Raw genomic sequence first — 16,621 nt, forward strand, 5'->3', positions numbered from 1 at the left:
ATATAGGGTTATTATGACAAATTTCAGATCCAATTCAATATTTTTCTGGTCTGATGATTTTGTGCATAGTTGCGGTCCTTGGACTTATAAAATTTACTTGTCAAATAATCAGTTTTCCATACTTTTTTTCTTCGTGCTTGAAGTTATTGACTTGCTATTTGTTATATAGTTTACACCATGACAAGTTATATATCAAGTAAGCATTTTGTTTTAGTACAATAAAAATAAAATAATCAAGTGACACAATTTTTATTACCAGTTCACTTTCAGATGAAAGGGAGACAAACACAACACATATATAACACTCATTCTTTTCCTGAAAATTGTTCAACAGAAATACACTTAAGGCAATAAATATATTTGTTCTATGGATCTATTCTTATGAAAATTTTTATAACCTTTTATTTTCCGTACAACATACCAATTGAATTTTGATGGATTACAAAAGTTGAATAATCACAGATTTCCAGTTCAACTATGCACAAAGTAACATAAGAACCACTAAGCATGCTAAAATTTCATCAAAAGATTAAATACGAATGGATGTCTATTAATTGATTTTTTTGCAAATTCATCATATTTTGTACAATTATCTAATTATTCATATAAATTATTGTAACATGAGATTTTTAATGTTATATTAAGATATGGTAATTTTTATAAATAATGTCTTTAATTTTAATCTTTATTAGACAAGACATTTGATTGGAGAACACTATCTCCATCTTGTCCAATCATATATCTGTTCTATCACCTGTAGCAATTAAACTAGCAGTTTGCAGATCAACAACAAAAGCACTTATGGTAAGTTATGAATGGTATATAATGTATTGAATCTGAGTCTTTACCAGTCAAGATATCTGACTGGAGGACACTATCTCCAAATAAACAATCAGATCTGTTCTACCATCCTTAGCACTAAACTAGAAGGTTGCATATCATTGAGATTTTTAAATGTTATGTTATGTTAAGTAATAAATGGTATATAATGTCTTGAATCTGAGTCTTTATCAGACAAGATATCTGATTGGAGGACACTATCTCCATATTGACCAATCAGATCTGTTCTATCACCATTAACACTTAGACTAGATGTCTGCAGATCCTCGTCAAAAGCACTTTTATCGTTAAAGCTATACATATTATCTTCCGAACTATCATCCAGTTTACAACTAATCGTTAATTGACATTTCTCATCGATATCGTTCATGTATCTAACTAATGAATCACATTGAAGATCATCATCTTTATTTTTAATCTTTATGTCATCGATTTTTTGTCTTCTTTTATATTCTCTGTCCCTCAATCTTTCTTTTTCCCGTAAAGAGGCATTTGTTAGTCTTGACAAGCGTCTTCTTTCTCTGTCTTTTTTTCTTTCTAATTCTCTGTAAGCAGGGTCTTTTCTTTTATCTTGCATACTTTTCCTTACTTTCCCTCTTTCTTTCTCCCTGTAAAATACAAATTGTTTGTAAAATTGCAAAAAGGCATTAAGATAAGCAGCATATTTATTTCAGTATTTGAACTCACAATTTATATTTTTATTGCACTTTAGTGCTCCCTCATTAATAACGGTCACCTCAATTCATGAATAAATTAAACACACAATAAGAAAAATGATGAATGCCTCAACTGTTGAATAAATTAAACAAAACACTACATAACTGAAACTGGTTGATAGAACTTAGTCTCATTGGCAATAATACAACATCTCCTAATCATTGTAATGTGTATAGAGTTTCAAGGTGAGATGATTAAAAAGTTAAAACTATGTAAAACTACAGGTATGTGAAACCAAATTTTTAACCTAATGAGGGGGGTCTCATTGGGGGGTTCCAATCCCGGATCCCACTTACTGTTTTGTCAGATTCCTGTATCCTGCTTTCACTATGTACGTAACCAATTCTCATTTTTTTGTCATTTCCCAGGTCCCGCTAGACCTCATTTCTCGTTTTCACGACACAATAATTTGACTTTCAAGTGTCACTCTTACAAAAAAATGGCAATCCCGTGTCACGCTTAGACCCCAATGAGACCCACAATGAGGAACAAAAGAACAGATGGGAGAATAGATGCATTGGCTGAAAAACACTTATATCCACTTACAATTGTAGACAGGGCATACAAATCTCTTTTAACAGTGTTGCATTAAAATCAATATTGAAACAAAATTAAAGGACTTTGTGCCTTGTACCTGAAAACTGTATTCTGTCTCTGTGCCCTTTTTATCAATCTGCTCCTTTCTCGAGCTGAGATCTCTTTCAAGGATAAAGTACAATCTTCCTCTTGAAAGGAAATGGGTATGTCATTCTGGGTAGAGTCTGGTGTCAAGGCAACATATGTTAAACTTTCATCTTCAATTTGATTGGCTGCCATGGTTACAGCATCTTCTGTTGATTCTGGTACTATAGCAACGAAGGATGTGTCGTTACTGGCTCCATCACTGAAATTAAATTGTAAAAATAGTCAAGCAAAAAAATCTACATCCTATAAAATTATAAACACATACAAAACATACAATACACAATTTGCGTCTGTCCCTAGTCAGGAGCATCTGAAATTTTGTCTTTTAGTCTTGTATGTTTTTTAAAATTTTGTTTCAGAGTTTAATGCAATGTATACTATCCCTGAACTACATGTTACCTTCCTGTAGTATACATTTTTGTTTAGGGTCTAGCTGAAGTCCCCTTCCCCTTCAGGATTTTCTTAAGGTATAGAAGACCCTGTTTCCATTCTCAATATTATGTACAAAGTTTTAGTCAAAACAAAAATATTGCTATTTTTAGCATGAATACAGATGTCAGACAGGCTCTTTAAAATTCCTTCACATACTTAAGTTCTTGCAATATACATATTATCTAACATCTCCATGTAGAGATTTTGGGGTTCAACGACTTACAGAAAAGAGCGACGATTTACAGAAAAGTACCAAAAAGAACTGAAAAGGACCAAAAAGAACCGAAAAGGAAATCAATTTTTTTTTGTAATCGAAGGAAATTAGAAAGTTGCAAATCATTGAAAACCTTATACTGTGACAGGACTAGTTTTAACTTACATGTGAAAAAAAAATTCACTAAATAAGGGCCCCTAGTTATTTTTTGGGGGCCCCTTTATAGCTTGTTGTTTGGTGTGAGCCAAGACTTCCTGTTGAAGATCGTACTTTGACCTATAATATTTAACTTGTTCAAATTATGACTTGGATAGAGGGTTGTCACACCTTCTTATATCTACGTAAACAAATATTTAAGGTGGCTCGGGACTATTCGACTGCGCATAATTTCACGCATGAATTACAAAAGTATTTGTCGTAAATTTGATATATTTTTTTTTAAATATTTTGATTGATTAGAAATGTTAAATCATTGTAGTTATGTGACTTATAGAATATTTCCGTTATTATTCGTATTTGTTAAAGGGTCAAAATGTCATTTCACCCATTTTCACCATTTTCCCCCAAAAATTTGGGTTTTTAAGGCAAAATATTTTTTTCCCCTTATCGGTGACCTATGTTTTTTTATTGGCTCATTCTTTGAAGCTATATTCCAGCTTTTCATATAACAGTTTTGGACAAATTGTCATAGAACGTTTTTTTGATATTCCGATAAAAATATGTCAACACCTGTATTTTCCCTATCATTTCTTTGAAAAATGGTCCCATTTACATACCTGTTTAAAAGTAAAAATTTTGATCTTAAATGGTCCGTGACCCACTATTTTTTTTCGACCAATTTGATTCATTTTCTTTAAAGAATAAAATAACCAAAAATACGGTACTTCTGATAGAAACTTCGAATAGGCCCGAGCCAGCTTAAATGATAAGATTAAAATCCTTGATGAAAAATAAATAATAATTAAGCATACATATATTAAAAAAATATTATTAAAAAAACAAGTTATATTGTTTCTATTTTGTAAGTTCACATATCCCAATAAATGCACAATCTAAATTTGAATTATAATTACGAAGAATTGTTAACAATATAAAAAATCTGTGTATATATCCATTGTTTTAACTTTATATAATAAATATATATGTATCCTCTTTTTCGGTTCTTTTCAGCATGTTCAGTCCTTTTTGGTTCTTTTTGGTCCTTTTCTGTCCTTTTCGGTTCTTTTCTGTAAATCGTCGCTCTTTTCTGTAAATTGTTGGACCGGAGTTTTAGTCATCAGTTATACATATATATTATGTATATATATATATATATATATATGTATAACTGATGACAAAAACTCCGGTCCAACAATTATGTATAACTGATGACAAAAACTCTGGTCCAACAATTTACAGAAAAGAGCGACGATTTACATGCACATGATGCATATATATGCATCATGTGCATGTTATATTGATACTATTTAATAAAGTTGTTTTCTTCTGAAATGATTTTTTTTCTGTACCATTTTTTCCTCACATTGTTCAACTAATCATGCTAATGGAAACACTAAACATGATAAACTGCCCATTTGTAGAAGAACTCAAGACTTCGGTGAGTAAATTATCAAAAAGCTCAACAATAAACTGTAAATACTAAATTATAAGCGGCAAAAGTGACTTTAAGCTTCTAAATATATATTGCAAAAGACTTACACTTTTGATTCATTTTTTGACAAAACATATATGATATGAGGCTGAGATTCCATTTCTGATCCTTCACCTTGCATGGATATAAGTTTTTCAAGGTCAACCTCAGTAACAGAATCTGTTGGTATGGTGATGACCTGTCCAAGGTCATCTTCATTTTTAACTGCATATTCAAAATGTCCAGAGCCATTCGTAGTTGCATATTCTGTTGGCATGGTGATGACCTGTTGATGTTCACCTTCAGTTAAAGAGGTATATTCTGTTGGTATGGTGATGACATGCCCTTTATTCCCATCCATATATTGAAACATATCCATAGGAATTGTTATGACTTGTGTACCAATGTCATCAATGTCTGCAGGCAAAATGACCTTATGTTTAAGGTCATTGTCTGATATTGCCATGGCAACAGTATTTTCATTGCCATCAATTGTGTTTTCTGTTGGCAAAGTGATCACATGTTCTTTAATATCTCCATCTGTTGTTGCTATGACAATAGCACCTTTGGGAATAGAATTAACATCAACATCAGACATAACGGAAATGTTTGACTGTGATTCACAAGAATTTACACTTGTATCAGGTAAAATATTATGCTTTGCTTCTCCAGAAATTAAATAAGTTACATGTGTTTCCTGACCTATTCCTACAAAAAAAGACAGTCATCAGTTTTGTTCAAATTAATTATCATGATTTACTCGTCCTAGATACCAAGATTGAAATTTTGCACACCAGAAGCGTGTTCATTTCAGCAATGCTCTGAAAAAAGCAATTTAAAAATGTAGATATTTAGTAACAAGTTATAAAAGCATTGAAATCCCTAGTTTATTTATTGTCAAGATAAACCATGTAATTCAGTCATAATATTCAGCTGCTGTATGTCAATGATGGCTGCATTTTTTTAACGAGAAAATCTAACAGGGACATGGGAGAGAGAGTGAATTATTTGAGTTATTGTAAACATGGTAAGAGTTAAAATTCCAAAAGATTTCAATTTTATGGTTGGTGTAATTTTGATTTTATAAAAATAGATAATTACCAGGTGAATCACTGTTTACATTTACTCGGAAGAAATTGTTCCAAGTATTCCTTATTTTGATTGGTTAATTTGTTACCTGGATACAGGACAGTCTTAAACATTTCTTTGTTTATATTTATCATTTCTAATGGCTAGACACTATATTTGCTCTTTAACATTAACTTTACATGTTATATGTGACTGTCATGAATGTATAAACATTTACAAAATTGTGTTTTCATTGTTTATCATCTGTCTCTCAGTGTGTATAGCAAGATAATATCTGCAAATTAAGAAAAAGGGATGTGTCTGAGGACTCTTCCTATAAACACAATAAAAAGTAACTATTCTATCATGTTTACCAGAATGGAGATTTTCTGTTGTGGAATTGCTATCGTCACCATTAATACTGTTCATAATATTTGAGCTGTCCATAGTGAAATTAACTATTAAATGATTCTCATTTCCATCCATTCTAAAAAAATAAATTAGAAACATTATACAATAGCTGCAAAAATAAAGATAGAAATATGGCGATATGTCATAAATTTGCCTCATTGAAGATAGTATTTTTTAATTTCATTAGAGTGCAATTTGTGATTTAAAAGCTATCAGTAATGTCTAGATTTCCAATACATGTAATATTTAAACAAATTAATTGATTGATTGTGCCACAAAACTTTTCAAGTCAGAAGCCTTTTATTCAGTGGTTGTTGTTTGTTACCATACATGTTTATCATATATATTTATTTTTGTTTGAAGTTTTTCTGGTTTTGTACGTAAATCAGGCTTTTGTTGTTTTTCTCATTTCAATTGTTTTCCATTTTGTTATGTCATGTATGTGAAAAAAGAAGATGTGATATATTGCCAATGAGACAACTCTCCGCAAGAGACCAGATGACACAGAAATTAACAACTATAGGTCGACTTTTGAAAGCTGCAAATTAGTATGGGTTTGACTTATCATTGATGACTATATATTCAGTGACCTACAGTACATGTACCTTATATCTACTCATTTGTTTTCTGGTCATGCTGGTGGATAGATGTCTCATGGGCAATCATACAAGGATTCATACATCTCCTTATTCTATGTTTTGAAAACTTTAAGGTTTAAATTTCAAAATACTGTAATGTCGATGTTGATCATGTTGATTGTCTTTGTTTATTCAACATGTTTTAAAAACAAGCTTCAAAGCTTAAGACATAGTAGGAAGGTGCCACAGCAAGAAAGACAAACAGCTGAGGCTTAAATTAAAATATTGTTTGTTTGCAGTTTACCGACCGACCCATGAAAATCCTCCCGACTGTGAAAAATTTGTTGCTTTAAATTTGAAGAAATTTTTTTTAATACTTCTATTGACGCGATCCGGAACTTTGGGTCCTTTCCGGAAATGATTTAAAGTCTGGGTCAATTACGCATTTCAAGTTCGGTTTGTCTTAGCTTCCCGTCAAGCATTCATGTGACCATTTAATGATAAAGCACATGGAAATTGTTTACAGGTATCCATGAAGTCACGGAGGAGTACTTTATGCTGTCGTCTCATGTCAATTTTAAGACAAATAACAAACAAAAAATGATGTGTGATGATATCATTGACGATGATGCAGCGGATATATTCATAACTGACACGATAACCATTCTGTCTCAAACAAATCGGGTACAGAATCTGTGGAGCCTGACTTTATGGAACCAATTTCAGTGGTTAAATAATTCGACAGCAGCTTGAAGTATGGCATATTTTCTACAAATCGTTGTGAAGACAACAAAGATGAAACCACTCCTCCGTGACTTACATCTTCATGGATATCTGTAAACACGCCTGTACGGAGGAAGGGCTCATTTGAAATGTTAATGGATATAGATCATGCCAAATCAATAAGAAGCAACCCTAACTACACAAAGATGTAGAGAAAATGAATGGTTAGCTTGAAAAATAAATATACTCTCTCTATATTAAATCTATCTTCGATTGCAATGAGTATGCTCCTTTAGGATAAGGGGGGCTGCCCCACTCATTGCAATTATTCTCTTTCTTACAATATTAAATATAACCATACTGTGTGGCCTGTGTGCATTCAATTAAAACATGTTCTTAGGAGCTATGCTGCCAATTTTTTTTATGCATTAAAAACGTTTCAGTACAGACCATTTACTTTTAATGGGGTGCTATTGATTTCACCCCAAACGTTAGATTTCTTTGGTTTTCAGTAAAGCCTGGCAAAAATATAACCTTATCACATATAATTAAATATTGTTAGAAATATGAAAACAGTAGAATGTCTTAATACTTTTTTTTCAAGTTGCCTTTTTTTCAATTGAGGAAGATTCAAATTGAATGGTTATTTTTTTTTTATTAAAAATACACTCTTTAATACATTGTCTTATAATTCTTTAATATCTACATTTTTCTGATGAAAATACTCTACTCATGAAAACATTCTAGTCAAGAAGCATACATGTCTGAATATATTTCTTTAAAACAGTTCTAGTCATAATGACATTCCTTGTTTATAAGTGTTCCAGTATTTAATAATTATACCATATTTTATGTCATAAATTGGATAATGACACTATGTTAAAGTTTCAGTTTTGGTTAAAAAGTTTTTTATCTGAAAATGCCTGTTCATTTGATGTTGGTTTTCAGCATGTCCAGTGTTTTTGTTTTAAAATGGGTTTTTTTTCTTCACAAGAAACTTGGTTTAGTGTAACTGCTTGTTTAAACTGTATTTAAGCTGATAAAATAGAATATTTTTCCTACCTACCGACCCTTCAGTCTGAAGGTACAGTCGGAAAACTGCAAACAAACATATTTTTATGGTTGGCCTGAAGGACGCTTCTGGGTGTGGGAATTTCTCGCTGCATTGAAGACCTGTTGCATCAGTGACCTTCTGCAGTTGTCTGTTCTATTGTCGGGTTGTTGTCTCTTTCAATGTCTTTGACACATTCCCCTTTTCCATTCTGAATTTAATTTGAAGGCGTCATAGCAAGGTGGGTTGCAATAAATAAAAGGAACCTTTATGAAGAAGGGTACCTTCGCAATTCATGAGGCCACAATTAAAAATATTTTGGTTTGCCCAAATCCTACCCAATGGTTGAGACAGTGGATAGGTAGGTAGGCATTTTTTTTTTTTTTTTTACCCTTCTGATGTACTGATATTTTTAGCAACCCCGAGTGAGAATCGAACTCGGGGCCTTCAGTACTGTAGCCAGCGGTCTTAACCACTAGACCACGAACTCACATATACTAATTATATATGCGGGAGCATGCGCAGTAGTTATTTTCCTTTGTCAGTGTTTGAACATGGCAACACAACGCGGAAAGTGGGACCATTTCGCGGAGAAAAAAATATTTCTAAATTTTACAGAAAGTAACACCTTTTTTGACATTAGCAATGAAATTCATCCAATGTCTAACATCGATGAAAAAAATACACAACACAAATTTTGTGCTCAGCCACCGGCAAAAATGACTAGGGATTGATGACAATAACACAACTGTTGGAACAATGCAATCTTTTGGAATTAAATTTATCAAATTTTTATGCCAGACCCTTCTTCAAAATGAACATGATAATAATCCATCTGAAACTGGTCACCCAATCAACGCTTTAGACATTCTGATGAAAAGCCACAGATGCTTTGCAAAAAGAAAGTGTCCTGCCAGGTACAGTGTATATAGTATATTTGTCTATCTGTAGGTTTGGGATGATGTTTGGTTCATGTTCCTATAAATGAATCTGCCCCACATCTTCTCAATTTCTTTCTCTGACAATCCCAAACTTTGGTCCTGAAATAGGGGAATTGGGTTTAAAAAGCGAATTTCCTAGGGGAAGTGCTGCCCAATTTTTTTTTAGGTTTGGACTTAGTTTTTTTTCAGGGGTATTTTAAAAGGGGGTAAACTAAAAGTTATTTCAGGGAGATTTTAAAAGGGGTAAACTAAAAGTTATCTCGGGGAGATTTTTAAAGTGGGTAATCAATCACTTTCTATTAAATCACAAACTAGTGTCCATGCCTTTAAACAAAACCGAGACAGCAATGAACAACTGCATGATGAAGCATAATATTATAAAAAAAAAAAAAAAAAAAAAAAAAAATCCCTACCTACCGTCCCTTCAAAATTTCAAGGGGATGATCGGAAACACAACATTATTTTTTTTTGGCCTGATGTAAAGTGCCATCAGCGCCATTTTTTTATTACCCTTTTTGCATTTTGTACTCTTCTGTGATGACATGGATGAAATTAATGTGATTATGACAATTTTGAAGTGACAGAATGCATTTTCGGTGCACTGGCATTTAATGAAATCAGCAGTAATTAATCAATGCGAGAACATATTTTACACATGTCGGTTTCTGTATGGTGTTATTGATTAACTATGACCTGTTGATGAAGTCGGCTTATATTAGGTATAAACTAGTATCAAGTCTCGTCAATATATATGTTCCTGCTCCCACAAATAGCGATATTATGGATATTTTGATACATCACTTTATTTTTTTTTTTACCAATTTGACACTAGCGTAAGATGAGAATGACTGTTTAATCTGACATCAAGAATGTATCACAGCAAAAAATTAAATTGGCCTTTTTTATTGAAGTAAAATTTGGGGGTAGTCGGGTAGGGTTGTTTAAAATTTAGCTACAGGAACCATAGCTCTCATGTCCTTATATTATTTTTTTTTCTATTTGTAGACTATCCACAAAATAAAAAAAGATATAGAACATTAGAAAGGACCATAAAAGATACGGTTCTGCAGCTAGACATGCTAGATGGTTTTACTGATACATTTAGGTTTTATTAAGGTTTAAAAATCGCTTTATGTACAAATAAGTTTTAGGACTGTTGCTGGTGTTTTGTAGGGGTAAGGATATTTAGAGTCATTGTCATATGGATTAGGAAAAAGGGTACATGATCTCAGGTGCTCCGGAAGGGTAGGAAGATCGTGCTCCTTATTTGGCACACGTACGACTGATCAAACTGGGTAAAACATTTTAAGAAAATTCATTTCCTGAAAACAACTTTGGTGGGAATACATGTTTCTTTTAGTCATTGTGAATGTGATCAAAATGGACATACTTTGTATCAGAGAAAAAATTAACAGAGAAAATTCTCGCCGGAAGTACTGTCGAGATAGTAAACTCCGGACACGTTACGGAAAATGGCTGTCTCACGAGAGGAGGCGAGACTTTGAGTTTGATCCTGATATTTTGCAGAAATGAAACGTAGCTGACGACAAATCTTAATATGTTCCATCTCTGTCAGTTGATAAAGTAATGATGACTCACTTTGTTGAGTTTTGAACTTGTAGAATAATCAGATAAAACCCCTGTTCGTCTGACAAAATCAGACATGACAAATGAGACATTTGTCAAATTTTATAGGTGGAAATCAAACAAATTATAAGTTATTATTAAGATCTGCTTACCAACCTTTATAACTATACCTGCTCTGTATCTTTATGAATATACCTGCTCCATATCCTTCTGATTATACCTGCTCTGTGTATTTATGAATATACCTGCTCTGTGTATTTATGAATATACCTGCTCCGTATAATCATTGCCATTGGCATGATTGGGGTCTAAGAGTGACGTGGGATTGCCGGTATTTTTATAAGCGTGACACATGAAAGTCAAATTATTGTGTGTGAAAACGGGAAATGAAATTTTGTGGGACACGGGAAATTACAAAAAAATAAGAATTGCTTACGTACATAGTGTAAGCGGGATACGGGAATCTGACAAAACAGTAAGTGGGATCCAGGATCAGAACCCCCCAATGAGACCCCCTATGAATATACCATGTAAACCTGTTCTGTATACCAAATATACTCTTTGCCTATTTATATAACTGCTCTGTATCTTTATCAATATAACTGTTCTGTATCTTTATAAACATACCTGCTCCAGTCCATATCTTTATGATTATAACTGCTCCATATCTTTATGAATATACCTGCTACGTATCTATGAATATACCTGCTCCATATCTTTATGAATATACCTGCTCTGTATCTTTATGAATACTCATATACCTACATGTATACCTATGTATGTAACTGCTCAGTATCTTTATTAATATACCTGTTCCGTTTCATTATGAATATATCTGCTGACCTCAGATGCAGTACCTTTCATTTACAAGTTTAACACAGGTCTGTGTACAAGTTGTCCTTTGAGTTAATATTGATAGGATGCAATCCTTAAATTCTGTTTTCCATTAACCCTTTCCTCCATAGTGACACCTTTTGACGCCACCCCCTTTACTCCATAATGACGCCTTGTGATGCCTGTGTAGTACCTCAGTTGAAATACTTTGACTACAAAGTGTCTGCTTCAGACTTAATAAAATTTGTATCCAATATCATAAATATGAAAAGGATATTCATACGAATATCTGACTTGAATTTATTTGATGAAATATTTGTTTTTCGCAATTTGTTTATACTTTAAAGCATATTTTTAGCATTTTATTAAAAATTCCTATGCGAATCAAGTATGCCAACAAAAAATGTCAATGAAGGAAAGGGTTAAGATCATACCTGCCAACTGTCACTATTTGCGTTGGATTTCTCCGATGAAAGCTCCCAAATGGATATTTTAAAAGAGCAATTTTGTCCAAAATTTTAAACAAAAGAGTTAATTTTACAATGTCTATATGCGTTAAAAAGTATAAATAAGCCAAAAAACACCAATAAGATACATGTACATTTGATAGGACTGTAAGAGCCATCTTGCACGTAAAACACCCATGAACATTTTGAAAAGTTGGCAGGTACATGTACATCATGTGAGATCTTTCATTTAACAAACGAATTCAGAGGGGATTTTGGGGTAAACATATTGTATTGTGCAAGGAGAAAATTGTTCAAGATAATTTATTAAATGAGGACCTGTCTGTACATATTAGCCTATGGATCAGTTTTGAAAAAGAGGTGAATGTGCAAAGGGGAGGTGGCACACATATTTTGAGTTAGTTGTTCAGAGTTGATACCACTCTGATGCATTCTCGATGATAGAGGTCAGACTCTTTTCCATCATCATTTAAAATTAGGAAATTTGGTATGATTGCCATAAATAAAGCAAGTAAAACATTACCAGCCTCCAGAGTTCAAATGATTTATATGTTAATAACAATAGGTCACTGTTTGACAACATGAGCAAGCTATAAAGAGGAACAGAGATGAAAAAATTTTGAAAAATGAAGTTATGAAAACAACTGCCTGATTTGTGGTAAAAATGTGGAAAAAATACTAAACTAAAGAAAACACATTAAATATATATATATAAATAACAGTTCTTAGGATAAAAAACTCCAAATTCAAATTAAGACATAAATTGACCAATCAAATAATTTAAGAATTTCAGTGGTCATGCACAAAAATTATTATACATGTCAAGTTATCTAAGGACAGAAGAAAGATAAGTGGAGATAATTCCAACTTTTTAATTTAAGAAAAATAGGCAATTATCCCAATATTATTAGAAATATAACCCCTGACCATGCTGACTGTATGGTATAGAACAATTATTGATTAAAAAGGGACTATAAATTTACCAAGAAATGGCTAAATTTTTGAAATTCCTTGTTTATGATAATAACAAATTGTGTACTTATCTCGGTCAATTAAACATCAACATGATTTACATGATTTGTGTGCATGGTTTAAGGGCATACGATACAGTTTTGATTCTGTATTTACAGTTTGATGAAAATTTCTGTATAGTTAGGCTATTTTTTGTCTGATTAAATCAAATATGTAATAAAAAATATACCTCCATGTGCTATTTTTTGAGTTAAATGAGGTCGAAATTTTGTATATATATATTTGCTTAAATTTCGGATTTGTGGCCGTAATTTTCCTTTCGAAAGAAAAACATAACTTTTTTGTTTTAAAAGATAAACACAAATTGTTTGTTGTATTTTATAAGTATTCTAAAAAATTATGCATTTTTTATTCAGAAATAACTCATATAAAATTTATCAAATGGTCATGAATTGAGAAAAAAACGTTATTCTTTGCTGTACATTTTTCAAAATTAAAAAAATTGCACTATTTACAGTTTTATAAAATTTGGTCCACGTAATCTCCCTGGAAAATGAAACAAAAATGTGGTTTTTAAAAAAAGGGGTCCATGCACTCGTTTTCAAATTAATTCTATGGCAAACATGCCAATGTATGGCATGAACTAAGTAAATTGAACTATAGTTAAAAAAATTATTAACATGTACATTTACCATGTTTACACATGATGTGTCTGTGAAATTACAGATTATTTTCAATGAGTTATTTTGTTTTCATGATAGATGAAATTATGATATGTAACTTTTAACTGATGATGATTTTTCTTTGTTTTAGATAAGATGACCCCTTGATTTTCAACATGAGTCTCATCATTGATTATGGTCAACTAGCAGAAGATCATCAAAGCTTACTGGTACTGGTTAACCAGACTGGTACCTTACTTAATAATAAGACATTTAACAGAGCTTGGGAAAGGATACACAAATGTAATTGTATCGGGATACCAGGACAAAAAAGAAAAGCATGGGTTAGGTACAAAAGGTTTTACCCCAAAGAAAATAATGAATGGGGTGATTTTCAAGCTCATAGAAAAGTTCTTGGACTTGTTTCAGTCGGAGAATGCTCAAATATTCAAGAATTTGAAGATTTATTTGACTGTTACAAAAAAGTAAAGGAGGAATATTCAGATACTCTGTTTAATTCAAGATTAATTATTTTTGGAATGAACCGTGATGGTTCTCCTTTGTCGGAAGAAGATAAAAGAAAATTTTTAAAAAGTGGTAAAACTTCACCGGTGCATAGTGAAGATAGTGGAGTAACTTCTGATCTCAGTCCTACAGAAGTTTGTGGTGAAGTAGACTCTACCAAAGACAATAAGATTCGAAATGATCCAGAAATAAGTGGCAGACCACATAGTAATAGTTTAACCAAAGAAAGTACTGGAGCTGAAGTCGTTTTCTTCCCCTGCATTGATGAATGTCCAGATTTAGAAGAGAAATTAAAGGAATTCATTTCTTCCATATTTTTTGTTTTGGATGGGAAGCGTTTGGACAGGTCATTTGAAAGAGCTGATAGAATACAGCTTATTTGTGCTCCATTTGAGAAAAAAGACTACGTCGGTCTGGATACTGATACAAAGTAAGTTATCTCCCCTTAAGATGTGTTAATATCATCAGACATCTCCCCTCAAGATAATGATACAAAGTAATTTATCTCCCCTTAAGATGCGTTAATATCATCAGACATCTCCCCTCAAGATAATGATACAAAGTAAGTTATCTCCCCTTAAGATGTGTTAATATCATCAGACATCTCCCCTCAAGATACTGATACAAAGTAAGTTATCTCCCCTTAAGATGTGTTAATATCATCAGACATCTCTCCTCAAGATACTGATACAAAGTAAGTTATCTCCCCTTAAGATGCGTTAATATCATCAGACATCTCTCCTCAAGATACTGATACAAAGTAATTTATCTCCCCTTAAGATGTGTTAATATCATCAGACATCTCTCAAGATAATGATACAAAGTAAGTTATCTCCCCTTAAGATGTGTTAATATCATCAGACATCTCTCCTCAAGATACTGATACAAAGTAATTTATCTCCCCTTAAGATGTGTTAATATCATCAGACATCTCCCCTCAAGATACTGATACAAAGTAAGTTATCTCCCCTTAAGATGTGTTAATATCATCAGACATCTCCCCTCAAGATAATGATACAAAGTAAGTTATCTCCCCTTAAGATGTGTTAATATCATCAGACATCTCCCCTCAAGATACTGATACAAAGTAAGTTATCTCCCCTTAAGATGCGTTAATATCATCAGACATCTCTCCTCAAGATACTGATACAAAGTAAGTTATCTCCCCTTAAGATGTGTTAATATCATCAGACATCTCCCCTCAAGATACTGATACAAAGTAAGTTATCTCCCCTTAAGATGTGTTAATATCATCAGACATCTCCCCTCAAGATACTGATACAAAGTAATTTATCTCCCCTTAAGATGCGTTAATATCATCAGACATCTCCCCTCAAGATACTGATACAAAGTAAGTTATCTCCCCTTAAGATGCGTTAATATCATCAGACATCTCCCCTCAAGATAATGATACAAAGTAAGTTATCTCCCCTTAAGATGCGTTAATATCATCAGACATCTCCCCTCAAGATACTGATACAAAGTAATTTATCTCCCCTTAAGATGCGTTAATATCATCAGACATCTCTCCTCAAGATACTGATACAAAGTAATTTATCTCCCCTTAAGCAGTGATCGGGAAGGACGTGCGCCTTGCGCCTTTAGCGCATATTCACCAAAAATGGCACATAGAGTGACAAATGTAAGCGCCCACGTGGCGCACGATATTTTTCACATCGTTTCGAAACGTTTAGATATCGTCAAATAGTTTTCCGATCGTGTTCCGTGCAGCCATGTGTGTGTACACAACTGTATAATGTTCCTCCAATCATAGGAGCACCCATATATTTTTAGGACGTCTCGGGTGTTTTCCTATGGTAATAGAACCATGCGGTTTAACGTCTCGGGTGTTTTCCTATGGTAATAATAGAACCATGCGGTTTAACTGATAACCCAAAAAACGCAATAAACCATCATTCATGATATATTTTTTTATAAACAACTTAACATTTGTGAAATTTGGCTATTACAGACGAGATTTAACCCTAATAATAATCTTTTAATTTAGTTTAGCTTGCTATTATTTCGATTGAAAACCCCTGAAGCCTTTTTATGAATATAGTTTTTGTCTCCATAAAAGGCGCTTAACTGTCCTTGTCATTTTTTGGTCTTTGGCTCGTTTTGACATTTTGTAAACATGACTTCAGCGAATTATTGATTTGTTCTATCAATTAATGGTACTCTCTACTGTTATTCTTGTCATCTTGATGAAGTAATAATAATAATACAAGAAGTGCAGAGGACGTTCCTGAAATGTCCTCTAATACGGAACATCTGGAATGAGT

General features: G+C 32.7%; 2 protein-coding genes across 3 annotated transcripts in view; one reads left to right on the forward strand and one right to left on the reverse strand.

Annotated features, from left to right (window-relative positions):
• Positions 1-233: 233 nt before the first annotated feature.
• Positions 234-10,761, reverse strand: LOC143053404 (uncharacterized). 2 transcript variants are annotated; one of them, XM_076226206.1, is made up of 5 exons: positions 10,680-10,761; positions 5,960-6,072; positions 4,586-5,081; positions 2,192-2,440; positions 234-1,448 (listed from the first exon to the last, which is right to left on the reverse strand). In XM_076226206.1, exons 2-5 carry the CDS (start codon positions 6,069-6,071, stop codon positions 968-970), a joined length of 1,338 nt encoding a protein of 445 aa, XP_076082321.1. In that variant the 5' UTR covers position 6,072; positions 10,680-10,761; the 3' UTR covers positions 234-967. The 2 variants fall into 2 exon arrangements, with proteins under 2 accessions (XP_076082321.1, XP_076082320.1); XM_076226205.1 differs by having other exon boundaries at positions 4,586-5,225.
• Positions 10,746-16,621, forward strand: part of LOC143053405 (trafficking protein particle complex subunit 9-like) — a 55,928-nt gene continuing 50,052 nt past the window's right edge. The window contains exons 1-2 of the mRNA XM_076226207.1: positions 10,746-10,873; positions 13,963-14,766. Coding sequence (XP_076082322.1) covers positions 13,988-14,766 — 779 coding nt within the window. The 5' untranslated portion in view covers positions 10,746-10,873; positions 13,963-13,987. The remainder of the gene's footprint in view (positions 10,874-13,962; positions 14,767-16,621) is intronic.

This window comes from Mytilus galloprovincialis, chromosome 12 (genome assembly GCF_965363235.1).
Source record: "Mytilus galloprovincialis chromosome 12, xbMytGall1.hap1.1, whole genome shotgun sequence".
Lineage (NCBI taxonomy): Eukaryota > Metazoa > Mollusca > Bivalvia > Mytilida > Mytilidae > Mytilus > Mytilus galloprovincialis.